General features: G+C 37.6%; 1 protein-coding gene across 1 annotated transcript; it reads right to left on the bottom strand.

Annotated features, from left to right (window-relative positions):
• Nucleotides 1-267: 267 nt before the first annotated feature.
• tnfsf11 (TNF superfamily member 11) lies at nucleotides 268-17,149 on the bottom strand. The gene is made up of 4 exons (XM_087803987.1): nucleotides 16,803-17,149; nucleotides 10,434-10,469; nucleotides 2,985-3,105; nucleotides 268-1,485 (listed from the first exon to the last, which is right to left on the bottom strand). The coding sequence occupies exons 1-4, from the start codon at nucleotides 17,001-17,003 to the stop codon at nucleotides 1,046-1,048; spliced, it is 798 nt and encodes a 265-aa protein (XP_087660113.1). The 5' UTR covers nucleotides 17,004-17,149; the 3' UTR covers nucleotides 268-1,045.
• Between the last annotated feature and the right edge of the window lie 674 nt (nucleotides 17,150-17,823).

Here is a 17,823-nt window from a genome sequence, read left to right as displayed (position 1 = left end):
TCACACACAGACATAAATGATTTTTTTTACAGCCGTATAGTCACTTGAACAATGACCCGTCTGTTTCTCTGATAGCTAATAAATAAATACATAGTGCATATTCCCCATTTACCTCACAGACGAGCCAAATGAAAAACAAAAAAATTAAGTTATAATGAACCAAAATCTATTTGGTTCCTTTGGTTAAAAAAGACACGCGTCTATATTTGTGGACAGACAGTCCAGCTATCTGTCTTATTTGCCATTTACACGATCAACAGATGTCAGTTTTCAACAACTTTGTCATTTATTTGTCAACACTGAAGCTGACAAATGTGTTTGTACAAAAAAGTTTCTGGAGCACAGTCTGGGCCTTCTCTATTTCCAACTGGAGCTGATGATTCATAAACAATGTCAGAGTATTTTCGTGGAATTACACTTCAGTGGTTCCTCTGAGATCTTGAGGGTCCGATAAATCAGGATTTCGACTGCTCTGTCTGAACTGTAGCGATGAGATACTTACAGCGTGGACGATCTTTTGCCTGCACATTCGCACCAACAACGATGTTTCCAGTAAAAACATTTGTGAAATTCGCAGTCGTGCTGCAGAGTGGTGGTGTTGTTTTTAATGCTGTGATAACCTGCTAAGTACAAACAGATGACCGGCTGCAATGTTTCCATGATAAATTAACTTCCTGCCAACACACATCCTCACTAGCTTCTTGTGGTTTTCTTAATTAGTGCATACACACAATTATGTGCTTGGGTCTCTAATGTTGTCGTATGAAGGGAAATGCAAGTCATATTTTTTAATGTAAACCACACGTTTTAACAAGAAATCCAGTGCTGTTTGGATAAAGTTGTGTGGTTTTGCTTTGCTCTAGCAGAGCGGACTTCTCTTAACACTTAAAGGCTATTCGGTGAAGAAACATAACAACAGGATTTATGCACAATAAAACACTTTCTTGACATACATCTTCCATATTTACACCAATTAAAAATCACTATCAGTGGTTTCTTGTTCAATAATGTTCAGTAGCATGTCCACTCCACTCATGTGAGGGTCTCAGTTACCTAGTTTTATGGCACCGAAATACGTCCCTTCTCCCTCGAGATCCAACATCCAAGCATTGGACACGTTGACGTACAAGGCGTCCCCCTCCTCTAGTCGGACTCCTCGTCCCTGCTGGGCGCAGTACATGTTGTAGCTGGTGTTGTTCCAGCGCATGGTGCTGCCGGTCTTCATGAGCAATGTAGCTTTGCTGTTCTTTTTGATGCTCTCGTAGTACACATACTGAATCAGCTGTGCGTTACTGACGTCCACAGGCGACGTACCCGCCTGACTGGGGTCCTCTGCTACGTACTTGTAGTAGCGGAAGCAGGTCTTTGCGTAGATGTAGTACAAGCCTGACTCCATTACCAGCATTTTCCCCTTTAGGTAGTCTATCCTGTGTCGATATCCGTGCTCCTCGTCCCAGTCGATGGTGATGGCCTTTGGCTCGCCTTCTGTAGAGCAACGACAGTAACATTAGGCTAGGCTCAAAATTAGTTTATATTTACATAATGCTGATTATAAGTTGAAAGGCTGGTTCTTCCCTACTTCCCTAGTTTCATTTATCCGAGTGCAGCCATTTGTCACTCACTGCTAATCGAATACAAAGTGTCGCAACCAGACCAAGATTTAAGCCAAATAAAAGCTTATTCTTCTGTTACCCAAGAGACAAAAAGTAAAGAAAAAAAAGGTGACATCAGTAAGATCAGTGTGAGCCTGAAGAGGCTCACAAAAAAAGGTTACTACCCACATCAGCCAGGCCAAGCATATGATTCCCTTGGCATGCAAAACACACCAGGTCCAGAAGGGCTGAAGGCTGTTTCACCACCCACACTTGTTTTATTCTGCTAAAAAGTATGTTCAGAATTGTGTTCCATTAGGTAGACAACCAGCAAACCCTTGCTGGTGTGTCCACTGTTGAGTTGTGCTTTGGGTAAAATATCATGTTAACTTGAGTAATGTGTCCAAAGTCTAAATTGTTTGTGTTTACATTTGGAGAAAAAAAAGGACTTTGACCCTGACCTGGGTTTTTGTAGTGTGAAACACTCAAAATGATACAAAAGAAAAGCTATACCAAGACAGAAAGAAACCTGGAACCTGCAACTTCCCCACCGCATGTGGACTGCAGGTGCCAAATTCATTGCACAACAGGAGATCTAAAGAGAACAGTTCTCATCAAGACTTGATCCTAGCACCATGCTGATTCATTAATCCCTATGTTCAAATCGGAGGGACAACCAGTTGTACTGTGTTGACCCATTGGCAACATCCTTTGCAATTGTTTAAAAGGAGATCCACACAGTCTCGCTAATAAAAGCAGATGTACCGACTGCCTCCAGTGCAATGGCCTGTGATCAATTGGCTCACTGTGCTTGCTCAATGGCTCAGTTTCAAAAGTCTTCAGGCATCAACACAAATATATAAACTATTAAACAGGTCCTGAAGAGTGCTGAGATTAATGATTCATCATCTATAAAAGTACATTTTTTACGCCCAAATCCTTCTTTGGAATTGGGCTACAACTGACGAGATTAATTATCATTTATTCTGATTTTATTTTTTCCAGAATAACCTGATTAAAAACATTTATGCAAAAATTGAACTGAAAGCAGCCAAGCAGTGACTCAGCAGAGTAAGAATCTTTATTCTGTTAGGTCTTAAAAATGTCCAAATGTGAATGGTAGCAAGTCCAAAAAAAGTCAACATGTGTAAGAAATTTTAGGGAAATTGACTGTGCATGGCGGGGTGAGTTCTATTGCAATTATGGGTTGGGTGTCTACGTCCATTGTCTATCTTATAAACATCATTTAGACATTGTTTTAGTTATAAAATGATCGAGATTTTATTGATTTGTTACTGCTGCTCCATTTCCAGATATACAGTGCAAAGTTGCTCTGACAAATAATAAATAAAATATTTAAATCAAAAATGAAAGTTTATAATTGTCACTCACTTTTAGACAACTCCTGGTGTGTTCTGATTGGTAGATGAGCAGACGGTTCTTTTGGGTTTTTGCAGCGTCTGCTTTTCCTCGTGTCCCTCAGAGCATTCAGCACTGGCTCGGTCTGCACTTCCTGAAGAAAACAAGGAAAACTCATTCACCATTGTCATAGTCAGTCGGCTTGATGTCGGGCAAACCCGTTGTAAGTGTCCGCCACATAAGAAAAAGACATTAATGATGAACATGATTATATTGACCTTTCCGGGCTGCGAGAATATAGTTTTTGTCATTTCTGACCACTACTGATGTTTTGTGACTTCGTGACATGTAGTTTTGACAGCTGTAGTTGAACTTTGGGTTGGACAGTGTGACTAGTTGCCTCCAGCTGAGTGTAACCTTTCCTTTTGGCAAAGAATGAATCTGGAAGGCCAGAGTGCAAAACTATTTACAGCCCCTCTTGACCTCCTGTCCAGAATCCAGACCAGGCGGTCCTCCTCAGACAACACGTATATACATGGCTTTTTTTTTTTTCCACAACAGGGTTTACAAGTAAGTGCATAGCTACGATGCCAAATAGTCCCCAGCTCCTGCAGAGATGGCACCACACCCCAATTCTGGGCATTTAAGTTTGGGTTGCCATTGCCGTGTTTTCTATATACAACTGCTAAGATACTTAATGTATTGGAAAGCTTAGAATACATGAATGATTGTCAAGTCAATGTTTTTTCTGCAATGTTCAATAACAAAGCATGTACATATATGAAGTAGAATCAATGTCAGTACCACTAGCTAGGAACAAACAAACATGTATTTTACTAGCTCGGCTTTGCCCTACCATGCCAAAAAGTATAGAGTAAAATTTTAACAATTAAAGATTGAGGTTGGGTAAGAAAACTTGAATTTTTTTTTGGCACCTGTACTGAACATTTTTGTATCGAGTACAGAGTCAAAACATGCTTTGTCTTTTGTTGCCAAGTTTCTGTACCCAGCGCTGATCAAAACATGATTGTTTGGGGATTTTTTTCTGAAGATTAACCAATAAGTGACGAAGGCAGTAAAAATTAGAGATTTTTTTTACTTGTTAACAAGTGTTAATTAAACGGCTTGGAGTGGAAATTTACCAAAGCCGATAAATTAAACTTGAGCTTTGTACTATCCCTTTTTCGTTAAAATGTGTCTTCTCAAACGGTTATTGGGGAAAAAAGCATTGATCTCAAACTGGTTGTTGGGTAGAGGTATCATTTTTCTATCGATACTGAGCACTTTCTTTTCGACATGCACAAGTGAAAGTGATTAAATATAAATGCCAAGCGTGATTGTGACATGGTAATGGATTTGCAGCAGATAAAAACTTTTGGCATATCATAGAAGCTTGAGCGCTGTACATTACACAATGGCTTGATCATCAATAAGAAGTTGCAAGGGATGATTATGCTTGAGGAGCTGGTAAGGGATCTGAATGTTGTCACAACATGCTCCATTGATGCCGGCAAGATAGTTGTTTATCAAAATGTAATTTTGTTCCAAGTTCTTGTCTAACTCTTGATTTGAGAAAAAGAACATCAGTCAAACTGATGAAGATGCGAAAGAAGGGGTTCAAAAGGTTCAGAGTTCGGAGACTAAAAACATTGGCAACCATTCATAAACCATTCAGACAAGGGTGGTTTAAACAGATGATGTAGTTAAATAGTTTCTTGAAATGACTGACAATAAATGACCAACACTGTGCTAATTCTTCTTCATTTACATTTTTATTTTGCAGTTTCAAAACCAGAAGGAATACTGTCAGAATGATGACAATAAGTGCTAGTGATGTTGCCACCCTGAGTAGGGGGCTGGGTATCCATGGAATATTTTCCCCGGTACGTTTACTGATACCTTTATTGTGACACAGTTTCCTGAACCATACTCGATTATAAAACACAATTAAAACGTAAGACGTATGACACTACAAATCTTTGAGTTTAATAGTTCAATTGTTGCTTCAGTACATTTCCTCTCTAAGCTGTTTTATCACAGACAAAATTAATTAAAAAAAATGTATTCCAAACAGACAAAGGAACACTTTAACACGTGACAAATTAATCTGATGTTCACTGCCTGAATAAAAGACACATTTAAAGTTTTGATCACGCATGGGAACCAAAACTTTGCAACAAAATGCAGAGCATATTTCTATAGTTGGTGCTACTGAAGCATTTTGTTCGATACCCAGTCCTACCTATTTAAACTTTACATCACCTTTGTTGTAGATCAGGAATATTGAACACAACCACGCAAGGCATGGAAGTTATAGTCGGGTACCAAAAAAATACAATATTAACAGAGCAGTCTGTGACTGACCCTTCTATATTATTTGTCTAAACAGAATGCGATTTGAGTAGATTAAAAATCTACATGTAGGTGGTTATCTCCCTCTTTTTAAAATCTAACTAGATGCTCAAAATCCCTTAAGGGCCGCAAATAATGAGTTGGCTGGCCAGATTTTGCCCTTGAGCCTTGACCTGACACATGCTTTGTTTTGGCCGAAGGTACTTTTCCGATCTGCAGGTGATTTATCCTCTGTGGAACTTGGTTCGTTGATATTTTTGCACCTACTAACCATTATGGGTTATGATGTTAAGACTGTGAGTAAAAACATGTTAAAACGAAGATTTACATGTTCAGGAGTTCAGTTTCGACTCAGACATGGCCAAGAGCAGTGTAATGTAAATCTGCTGCTGAAAACACCCAAGGGAATGCTAACCCTTGTTCAGCTAAAATGTAATGTCGACAAGAGACTGACCTCCAGGGTCCATACTTCACCACCACTTGCCAACCTATGAAAGACGTTTCATACGTGACATGACGTGAGAATTGACGATGGATATCGGTTTTAACATGTTTAAGTGCAAGTTCCCATGGAGTAACTATCTTAGGTATGCCTAAAAAGTATATTGCAGTGTCCCTCGACCAAGAGTACTATCCAAAATAGACTTTGTTCTACTGAGAGAGAACATGGATATCTCAAAATAAACTGAATGAGTATAGTAGCAATTACACTCAGACGAAATGTGCAGCCTGTAAACAATTTATTTTAAAGGATACAATAGAATTTGTAAACGTTCTCCCTGTTGGCCCCGAGTATTTCTACTCTACCACTAATTTAGTTTGTTTAGAAAACCAAAATGTCAGGGAGGTATTTAAGTTGCAGCAGCTTTGAGAACTGCAAAACTGTGTTAAAATGTAACACATCAAAACAACAATTTTCCTTAAAATGCATCCAAAAGAGACTTGATAGTGCTTGCAAGAACTTGTGATTGCAAAATGCAGACATGTTCTCTTCTCAGTTGAACACTGATAGAAGATAAATCCTTTTTATCTACATTTGATCTGTACGTAAAAATGTTTTAAAAAGTTCAATTATCCATAAAAAGGTGAACCTGGTCACGTGAGTTCCACTGCACCATTTTTGCAACAATTGGTACATTTATATTTGCATTTATGAATACACACGTTTTTTTTTCTTTATTAACAATTGTCTGGAGGCAAAATAGTAATAAAAACTGAAGTTCTCCAGACAAGGTTACTCACAGACCCAATTCACAGGTTCTTGTGGAGGTTATTGCTAAAGAGAATGTTAACAAGTTGAAAGAGGAGGCAGGAGGAGGAGAACTACACCAGATCAAATCAGATGCCTTGCAGCAGAGTAAACCAGATCTTCAACATCTGTAGAAGTAAGGGAACTAGACCCAACAACACCTTTTCTCTGTAACTACAACGACGGTATTTCATGTTGTTCGTTTGAGGATTTATCTTAATTGTTTTGTATTTATGACTTTATTGTTGATGTTTCCCCAATAATAAATGTATGGCCAGTTGCTTATTTGCTGAAGACTATGAGAATAATTTGGAGTGAAAGTATAATGTTTATGGTTTGTCATCAGTCACAGAAGGTCAAGGGAGGATGCACCGATATATCAGTAAGATGACGTATGTATCGGAATCATAGTTCATTCTGTCGCCTCACCTAAAATATAAAAGTACCATTATTATCGACCATTTTAAAATACAAATGACAAAAGTCGAAATTTCTCCAGAAATGACAGAGTCAACATGGACGTCATCTACAGTGGCTGCAATGTTGAATTTCACAACAGGATCTGTGTAAGTTACAAAAACTTCCAACCATGGATAAAGCCTTGTAGAAGAAACACAGTTAAATACAGCGAACACGAAGGTTTAATTCCACCATTTTACCAGTACAAACGTCTCATTACCTTGTGGGTTTCCCTTTTTCATGTGCGATTTTCTTTATTATAGTTGTCATTGTTCAATAAAATTCAATTTAAAAAAAAATATATATTACTTTTTTGTGACTTACTAAATTGTAATTGATTTTCTTACCTGTTAACGTAAAACAGTTGTCAGGACAGTTTTTTCAATGCATCTTGTTATTGAAAACTTTTTTTTTCATTTAGTCTGATTTATCTCATGCCTTGTAGATCTGCAGAGATTTGTTTTTATCACGATCATGGCATCTTCCAACACAAATTCTTGTTTGACTCCAAATAATCCTTGCGAAACATTGAAAGACGCGTATGCATTTTGGCTTTACTCCTTCAATCCAAGGCACATCCCGCCCGACATCAAAGCGAGCCACGAAGCTGAACCGTGGAGCGGAACCAGCGCTGAACTACACACCAGAGAGCAAGAGCTTAGTTGAGCTGTCACTCTGACACATCATTAAGTTCCCAGCACGACTGACTCCGCTCCACAGGATAGAGACTTGGACCTTGAGCCCCACAGTCGGGAACGTTTTGTGTGGTTTATGTAAGAGACACCCCGGGAAAACACAAATACATCTTTTCAAAGGACACTGAACCATCATGGGGAAACTTGACTCGAGCAGAATAAAGCCTGTCTTTTACTCTGTGTTGTTTCACTTCCTCGACGTGTTTTGGTTTCCACAAAGTAGAACATGTGCCAAAAATTAGGAAGGGATTTCCCGAAGAAATGGTGTGGAAAATGTTGCTTCAACAATTAAGAATTTGCCACCTTTGATCACAAAGGATCTGCTTTTAATTAAAACTAGTTTTTTTTGTTGCCATAGAGTGACTCATTTCTCATTTAGGGAGTTAATCTGTCCTTTGTTAACCGTCTGAAAGAAGTTCATTCTATTTATTGGAATGCCGAAACAACGGGTTTCCCCTCTGAAGTCATTTATTGTTGTGCTCTGGGTTCGTTTCTGGAGAGTATTGAGCAATACTTTATCAATAATCTGCAGTACCATTCTGAAAATTATCACTTCTACAAATCTTCTTTAAGGATTTTCAACTGGAAAAAAAACCCCATCAAAGATCTTGAAAAGGTGTTGAGTGAGATGTAAAGTTCACTATTTTACTTCCTTTTACATTTGTTGCCGCAGTTAAACAACAATTAGAGCAGCACAAAACTGTTTTGACTTCAAAAATAAAATAGGGTGCCATATAAGGATTAATTACTTTGTTTAGCTTTATGCTATTAGTATATTAACTATAAACAAAAGGTAAAAACATCACTCATCACCCTACTACTACTCTACTCACTCCTCATGTCGACTACTCTGAAAATAATCCCAACCCTGAGTTGACATGAGGGCAAGTAGAAAATGAGTGAAGTTTGTTTATAACTATATTCTTATCCAAAGCATTCTGTGACTCTGAGAGGATTTATTGTCTTAGGTATAGGTCTTTCTTAACAGCTTTGTTGTACACAGATTCTTATTTTGAGAGAAAGTGGTAAAACAATTAGAATTAGATAACGCTAACTGGATGGTGTAAAATCAATCCATTTTCAGTGAGAGCAGATCACTTTAATAAGATGATGAAAATAGTGATAATGTGAAGATTAGATATCTTTCCTCTTAAAGATAATGTAGTTTTTGTAGCAAACCTATTTAACCCATACATGTATAATATTTAAAATTTGCGGCACTGAAAACTGTCAACTACTCCATTTGATTCTCAACTGCTGGTTCAGGTCCCAAAAGTGGGGGCAAGGTGGATTTTCGTGGTAAAAAAGTACATCTGTTTTTATCCAGTATAACTACAATTAGACTGCAACATGCATTGCTGTGATTTTTACACATTTAATTTAATACACGTTTTCCCTCATTTAAGACAGACTAGTTATCATTATAATTTTTTTGCATTTCTGATCAAATTAAAATGGTATTTTTGAAGAAACTAAAGTAAAATACTGTAAGATCTCTCGTGCGTGTTACTGTTCCTTTACGACTGAGACAGGTGAGGCTCAGCGACAGTGCTGTGTGAAGCACTTTTGTTGTCAAATAAATGGTAGAGTGAATGAGAGGGCTGCTTGTTTTTCATGCATCGCTACAAAAAACTACGAAAAATGTATATTAAATCTCCAGATTATACCAATACTTATTTTCAAAAAGCTCAGAGGGCTGAAAGAGCTTCATTCAACCAGCTCTTTAGATCAAGCATGTCATCCGATGAAGAAGTTAATTTATCACTGTCATGTGTCAGATGTTGAAGTCAATCGCAATATCAGACTCCATGTTAAAACACTGAAGCCCCCTGAAGGCTTCCCACACTTGACGAGTGTTCAGCTCACTCCACCGTTGGATGGTGTGGAAGTGTTGCATTGTGGTAAAACCTTCTTTACTATTCAAACTGGAATATCTGTCAATCAGTTGATTTTAAAGTATTATTACATATAATATATATATTAGGGCTTAAGCTTTACACTAATCTTGTGATGCAAGTATAATTTTTCTAAAATCTAATGTGAATTTTAGTGACATCCTGTGATCGTTTCACTCTCTTTTGGTTGAATTAACAGAATTAAAAGGGAAACTTTGTCCAAACATTAGCTTTGATAGCGGCTGGAACCGGCTGTATCCTCTCGTCCTAAGTCATCTCAAGGATTTCATCGTTCCCTTAATTGCAGTAGACTACGGAAGTTGAATTGCAACAACATCCCCACAGGATTTTATGGTTAGCCTTGGAGGATGTAACGAGTGCAGCCATCTAGCTGTCAGAAGTTTAATTGCAACACCAAAATGAACAAACGCAGATAATGTTAATTGTAAAAAAAAAAAAAAAAAGTTTATTTTTATTTTACACACTTTTTATGGAAATATAAATCTTAAGAGCTATGAAAACATGGCTCCAAACTCTTTGCAGCGTAAGCAGAGCCATATATTTTGAATAAAATAAACAATACATTGCTGTTCGATAGAGCAATGATTAGATAAAAACAATAAATATTGGTGTATTGATTGCCCAATTGTCTCACACTCCTAATATACATTTATTTTACTTGTTCATTAAAACATGGACTACTTCTTTGACTTTCTGTAGTACAAGTTGCATTTGTATATTTAGAAACAATCATGCTCAGGTAAATGTTTTCTCATTTATCCGATACATCAGAATGTCATGTGTTGATGGTGGCTTGTTGTGTCCGACTCACCTCAATGTGTCGATGTGGGGCATTGGTCAAGTCTACCTGGAGGGAAAAAAAGAGAAGAGAACCTGTTAGATAACGTTTTTCTCATTTGAGTAAGGATCTAGAAGTCTAATAGTTTCACATGCACGTCAATCCTCACTGGGACAAGTGTCAATCCCTTAAGGCAAGGGAAGAACTCGGATTTCTTTTTTTTGCCACACTTCAATGGATCTTCCTGTTGTTTTGACAAACCGTTGCAGTTATAGTGTTACAAAGACATGCCTGTCAAATATAATATATATAATATGGATCGGTCTTTGGATTTTAGTGACAGCTCGTTTGAGTTATTTTATTTGAATCGATAGACCTGAAAGGAAAAAAAAATCTCAAACATCAGCTTTAAAAGCAGCAAGCTGTATCCTCTTGTCCTCAGTCATCCTGGAGATTGATCGATTTTCTTTTCTTACTGACGGATCCAAGATCACTTGAAAGACTAATTGTTCTTTATCTTTTCAAACTCTATGTGCTATGTAAAGAAATTTATTAACAATTACTGATGCTCCTCATCCTCAGTGTATTTGCTTTTCATGCCAATCGTCTTTCACTTAGTACAGTTTGAGTCTGGGCACTAGCCATGTCAAATGTACAATCCTAACCTAAATAAAACCTAATAAAAAACCTAATAAAATAATATATTAGAACAAGTGTGTAAAAGTGACTCTTGATATTAACTTTATATATTTCATATAATGTTGTGACACTTTTTGACTTGAAGGAAAGAAGGTAGCCAGGGTTGTGCAGAGTTCAACGCATTGACATATTGGAGTGATGAAAACGGCATTGATGAACCCATCAAGCGATATTTTTGCCTCAACATGTTTGAACTAGAGCTGAAGTATCATAAGTTATACAGTCTTACTTCTGAGAAAAGTCATTACACAATTAATCCCGGCTTATATAAATCCTTATCGATGTCAAAGTATTTAAGTAGATTATCTTTTCTTGCTGAAGGATCCAAGATCACTTAAAACACTAATTGTTTTGTTTTTTTCAAACTCCATGTGCCCTCAGGCCCCTGGCAATCTTTCTGGGTGAAGACGTGCATCAAATGTAACCTTAAGTGCTTAATCTTGCTGCTAGCTATGACTTTATAGCATAAACGTATATACAGGATCTAAATATATTCATATGAACAATAAAAAGGTGACATTCTTATGAGCTGCTTCAGGGTGTTTTGATCTGCTGCACCAGTAATCTATTGATTCAATATAAACAAGATTGGATTAAAAACAAATAACATAACGCCACCACTTTTGTAAGACTGTTCATTACCAGAAAATAATTGTGCCCACTTTTACAGTTACCAGCAAAGTATTTTTTAGTATAGATGACTCTTGTGTTTTAGAGGACAGGTGTGAATTCTTAAGAAATGTGTCTAATACATCAAAGTGATAGTTCATCCATAATTCAAAACTACAGTCATATTCTACCCTCATGTGTCTAAGGGTTGAGTGATCGAGTTAAAGGCAAAAATGTATGTGCATTTTAATGTAGCGACTGAGGCTTGGTCGTCTTAGTCTTGCTTTGAAACCTCGACGAAAGCTCTTCAAGTGTAGACCGGAGACTGTGTGCGCTCTGGATGTGCTTGTGATATTTACCTGGAGTACTTCACTTTAATGAAAATAATTTCATTGACAGCAGATCTTTCTAATTATTCAATATGAGAACAGATCAACTGGTTTTCCCAGAGCGGGCAGAACATTGTGCAATCTAAGAGTTCAAAGAGTTCATTTCAAGTAGTTATGCAGTTATAACGGATGTTTTAAATGTTGTAAACTACATACACGTTTGTACATTATCTATTCTGTCTACATTTCAATATCCCAAGATGAAGGAATTATTATTTATGATTCTTGAACATTTGCTTTTTATCCATGACTCTTGCCATGACTATATAAGAAGGATGACATGCAGAGTCAAAAGTTGAACAATGAACATTATCTTCAGCCATTTCTCTAGATGAGCCTTAAATGTTAAGGCTTCGAAACACAAGTTCTAACCCGACTGGAATGGGAATATGCATCAAATGTATTACATTTGATGAAGCACGTGGATTGTCCATCCATGCATGCATGGAGTGTATATTTCCTACCCATTTATTTATTTATTATTTAGGGGTGTGAAAAGAATATTGATACTGTATATAGATTCAGTTTTTGGCATCATGCTATATCGATATTCCACAGCACTGAATCAATTGTTTATTCATTTGTTTTTCTGGCTTTCAAATCATATTTTATATTTATCATATACACGTTTTCAATTAAGTTATCATTTGGTGTTTTAAATGAAACTTCCAGCCACTAGATGGCAGCAATCATTACATTCTCCGCACCCAAATGAACTATGAAATCCTGCAGGATCTTAAATGATGACTGAGGACGAGAGGATGCAGCTAGCTCCAGCTGCCGTTTAAGCTTATTTCTGGGCATATGTTGGCTTTCAATTGTATTACTTTAACCAAAGGAGAAAGAAAAAGTTATGTAAGTATTTCAAGCCAAACAAATAAAGGGAGGAGGAAAACAAGGGCCAAAAATTGAAGGGGGGAATGACGCATAATAAAATATAAAAATGTATTGTATAATATCTTTTATTAAATATAAATCACAGCGCTTTCAATTTTATTTTGAAGGAAAGGCTTAAGAAATGGGAATAAAAAGTTGGAATAAAGGAGAACCAAAAAAAATATTACTTAGAATTAAACTATAAATGAACAACGCAATTATGAGGAAAATGTATATTGTTAACATTTTTTCATGGGTTAACCAAGACCCTATAAGGGCCACATAAATGGAGTCAAAGAGCTGAAAGTAGCCCACAGTTCTCACTATACCCGACTTCCATTTTCTTTAATATATATTTTTGAAAATAAATGATCTTATAAGCATAAACATGAATCTGCTTTTTCGGTAAACACGTTCATCACTTTTTCAGTCACGTTATTCAATGTACTGAACGGAATGTGATGTGTAAAAACTGGCCTTTATTCAAACCAAACAAGTGTTTAACGCACAAATAGTTGATGGAAACAAACACACCTAATGGTTTCAACAGCAACAAGAAAATGCTGAAAACTCTGCCTGAACTCAGGCAGACTTGTTGCCTCCAAACTCTTTGGAGAGTAAGCAGAGCCATCTTTTTTCTCCTCCAAAGTTTACAGTTTATGATGACGCGTATAAATTACAAATTACCCCCACACGACATGTAAACATGCGCATGAAGAACTGCACAGACTCGAGTGAAAACATCTGTATTTTACAAACAAGACATCCTGTGAGGCGAGTATTTGCTTCTGTGTTGCCATGGTGACAGAAACCTTATCAGATTGTAGAAGCTTTTCCAGAAGCCTCTAAGAAGGTATTTGATGGGAAACCACAACAGAAAATGTCAGCAGAGGTAACTTTTACTTGACAGAACAGGTTTCTGAGAAAGCGCACGACAGTTGAGACGAGGAATCTATTGACCCGGCGGAGTCGAGGTATCTTGTCAGAAAATGGTGGCTGAAATGTTTACAGTGAGTTTTAAAAGATAAATAAAGTTGCATTTAGAAAAGCACTGACATAGGGCATACTTCAGCCAAGGTCTACATTTCAAATCACTCTACAGAAAACTTATACGAGTTTTAGCGAAGCACCTTTTCCTTAAGACCACCAGAGACATTACCCGGTTCTAAAGGCTTTACAAAGCTTACTTAGCTCATTTTTTTTTTTGACCAGCACCAGCTAGAAGTCATACAAGGAAATGACAAATTCTTTAAAACAGTACTGGATACAGATGGAACTTGAAAAAAACCCCAAAACCATAGAATTGCATATGCTTTAATTATTTTGGTAACAGGCGGCAAATGCGGACCATCACATAACCTCCTTAGTCTTTACTTTAAAGCATTTTTCTTTATCATCTCCCCATAACCTTAGCCGTCATAAACACTTCGGAATAAGCGTGACGAAAATCTGACGCGTGTCAAGATACAGGGGTAATAATATGAACTATTATGATGCTTTAGTAACAAGGATACGTTTGTATCGTCCAAGTACTTGACTCTGATGTTGCAGAATCTACAGACCACATGACTGTTGGCGAAGTCGTAACTGCTTTCATTTATTTTGAAACCAAAATATGTCCAAACATCAACTTCCTTCCTTCTCTGAAGGAATATAATGATTTCTAGTCTGGCAGTCAGACTTCTAGATGACTTCTGAATCTTGCTGACGCCTACAATAATAATAAAATAAAGTCCTTTTAATGAAAACAACCGTTCATGTTGTTTAAGCAACCCTCGTTACAATCAATCAACTTTTGCCGCCTCATCTCCAGTAGCTTCGTTCCTCTCTTAAAAAAAATGATTTGGACTCAATGCCGTCGGGAAACACCTCACGTAGGCTTTAGCTCTGTATGTTTGCAAGATGGTTGTACTTTTATGGGTCAGCAGTTTATGGCTGGGAGGGTGTGGCAGCGGGTAACCCAGCATGCATTACCACCAAACCACCGCAGGAAATGCTGGTTGTCAAACGCAATAAACTCTTGTGTCATCGATTGCTCTCTTTTTATGAACCGTCTCTTTTAGGATTTAAATACAGCTTGTTTATAGACGCGGTGTGGCATAGTGGACCCTCCACATCCTCCGACACGTGACCTCATTTATCCTGCAACCCGCTGCTTATTTTTACAGTTTAGTGTGCTTTACCGACCCCTTCAGGTGACTCGCATCATCGGCCATATAGTGACTCGAGAAGTGCACATTTTCATCTTTAATTATCTCTTAAACTGACGAAAATAGAACATTGTCTTAGCAATGTTAGCCGTCTTCATTCAAGCATTGTTGGAATGATTTGAATTTTCGGATTGAACATTTCCAGCAGTAAAAGAAGGTGTGTTCGACACCACCAAAAATCTGAACTAACCCCAGACACATGGGAATTTTAATGCTCGGTCGGGATTCATGTCGTCAACCATTTGACACGAGTGGGATTCCACTTGGTATTCTTGGAGGTCTGGTAACAACTTTGAATTCTGACGACAAGTGAAACGCACCACAAACGCAACCAGAAACTCTTGTAGGTACAGAGCTTTGGGATGGTAAGATGTTTCGACCGCCACCATTGTGGCCACAAGATTTTTTTAAACTTCATAAACTGTGAACAGTGAAAAAGAAAAGACTTGAATTTGATTTGACCTGAAAAAAAGTCATACAAGCGTCATGATAATGACTAGACTGTTATCTATGACGTATTTGTCTTGATGTATATGAGTCATTGAGACTTAAACATTCTCCAATATGTCCCAATAAAGATAGATTTTATTACCTACTGTGATCAGGTGCTCTGTTGACTGACCCAGTTTGTGATGCACTTTATGTTCAACATCAGCTTTTTTTGAATATTTCAAACTTTATTAAACCTTTTGACATTTTTAATATTAAAAAAAAAAACTCAATTGTTGTAGTTAAAAATTGGAGTGTTTGTATATTTATACCAGCTGATCTCGTTTCATTAAAAAAAAAACATGCATTGTTTGTTTTAAGCTAGTTTTAAGCTAGTTTTTCCACTTGGTTTTGCGGAAAACTGTTATCAACAGGTGTTATAAAATTGTATTAGCATGTTGGATCACTTGCACATGTGACTGCTTGTCATACAGTCTTAAGTCGGGTTGTGTACGCTCCATGTTTAGCCAATTGAAGGTGTAAATATTCCATCCATCATACTTAACAGTTTAATAAACGAATTACAAGGTAATATAACCTGTCCTATCTAATCTAACCTAATAAATTCCTCTTTCTTTTATTAAATTTAATTATTGACACAAGCAAAACCAAACATCCGACCAATAGAATTAACATTTTGTTTTTATTACCAAGCTATTGCTTTTTTTTATTTGAAGAAACAATTACACACTTCTTGTTCAAATGTATTTTCGTTGTCAAGTCGTTCTTAATCTGTTTTGCTAGCGCGTGAGTAAACATGCCCTTTTTATCCAAAGAACGTGTGACACCTGAAGCAGGGCCGGGTCTAGGCAGGGGCAAGAGGGGGCCTGGCCCCCTCAAATAAATGTTGTGCCCCCTCAAACTGACATGTAAGTAAGTAAGTAACAGCACAATGCCCCCTCAAGATTTGTGGCTGCCCACTCATACATGCCTGTCTAGACCCGGCCCTGAACTGAAGTGTTTATAATCGTTAAAGTAATTCAAACCAACCAAGCAGAAAAAAAAGTAGTTAATCTCAAGGGTTCCCCCCTCAGGGAAGTGAATTATCTCGTCTGTCATCTCTGTTTTTTTTTGCTTCAAATCTACTCTGTGGAAAAAACTAGTTTAATGTTGACAAACGAGGGTCTTACCTCCTGCAGGTAACCCGTCAGGTGCAGCAGGATCGCCACGCTGGACGCCACCTGAAGCAATCCCATAACCGCGAGGGTCCCGAACAGGAGCGGCCGGTACGTGGTCTCCGAGCCGTGGCCGGCGTGGCAGCGCTGGTGTCCGGCTTCCATGTCGTCCGCGTTCCGCAGGTAGCCTCGGTACTCGCCGTGAGTAGCTGCCATCGCTCCGTCCGCTGCGTTGTCCAAGTCCCAGACTCGGCGAGGAGGAAGAGACGCGAGAGTCTTCAAGAGAGGAGCGGGTGAGCGGTGGGTGGAGCGGCAGCCAATCAGAGGCGGCGAGGGGAAGGTTTTCGCGCGGACGGCGTCGGGGGCGCGCCAAAGTACGCGGCAGGTAAAAAAAAAAAAAGAAGAAGAAAATACAACACGTGACCTTGACACTCGGAAAAGGATGCGGAAGAAACAAAATAAGCAAGAATGAATGTTCCATCGAATACGCTTCAGGTATGAAACTTTGCAAGTAGAACGGAGAGATTTCTGAACCCCTGCCAAGCAGCTCAATTCCCATGAACTGCTTTTCCTTTTCCTTCAAAAACTGTTACACCCAAAAAAAAAAATTAAAATGAACATCAGTTATCCGAGTATTTACAGTAAATATATATTGTTTTATAGTAGTTTAAACGGTTTGATGGTAAAAAAAAAATATATATACTAATATTGGTAGAAGTATTAATGGTATTGTATATATTCTTTGTATTATTAGTAAGTAAGTAAGTAATTTTTATTTATATAGTGCTTTTCCAGACCAGGGTCACAAAGCGCTTAAACAATTAAAACAATACTCAATAAAATGTAATACTTTAAAGGTCAAAATAATACTGAGAACATCGCAGGAGTTCCAGAAAATCAAGGAAAAGCCTGAACAGTAATAAGAGCTGCTCGTATGACAAAAACAGAACATAATTTTTTTATTTTAAGTCTAATATATATAAGTAAAAAATATATCATCCTTTCCACGTCTTATTTCTTGACCAACTTCTGCTAC

Source organism: Callionymus lyra, chromosome 12 (assembly GCF_982586985.1).
Source record: "Callionymus lyra chromosome 12, fCalLyr1.hap1.1, whole genome shotgun sequence".
NCBI classification, from domain to species: domain Eukaryota; kingdom Metazoa; phylum Chordata; class Actinopteri; order Syngnathiformes; family Callionymidae; genus Callionymus; species Callionymus lyra.
This window is presented reverse-complemented; position numbering and strand designations above follow the sequence as displayed.

Excerpts from the sequence above, each read along its gene's own strand:
- tnfsf11 (XM_087803987.1), bottom strand. The coding sequence starts at position 17,003 with ATGGCAGCTACTCACGGCGAGTACCGAGGCTACCTGCGGAACGCGGAC. Across the intron at positions 10,470-16,802 it reads TGACGGGTTACCTGCAGGAG|GTAGACTTGACCAATGCCCC; the intron begins GTAAGACCCTCG and ends TTTTCCCTCCAG. Across the intron at positions 1,486-2,984 it reads ACACCAGGAGTTGTCTAAAA|AAGGCGAGCCAAAGGCCATC; the intron begins GTGAGTGACAAT and ends GTTGCTCTACAG.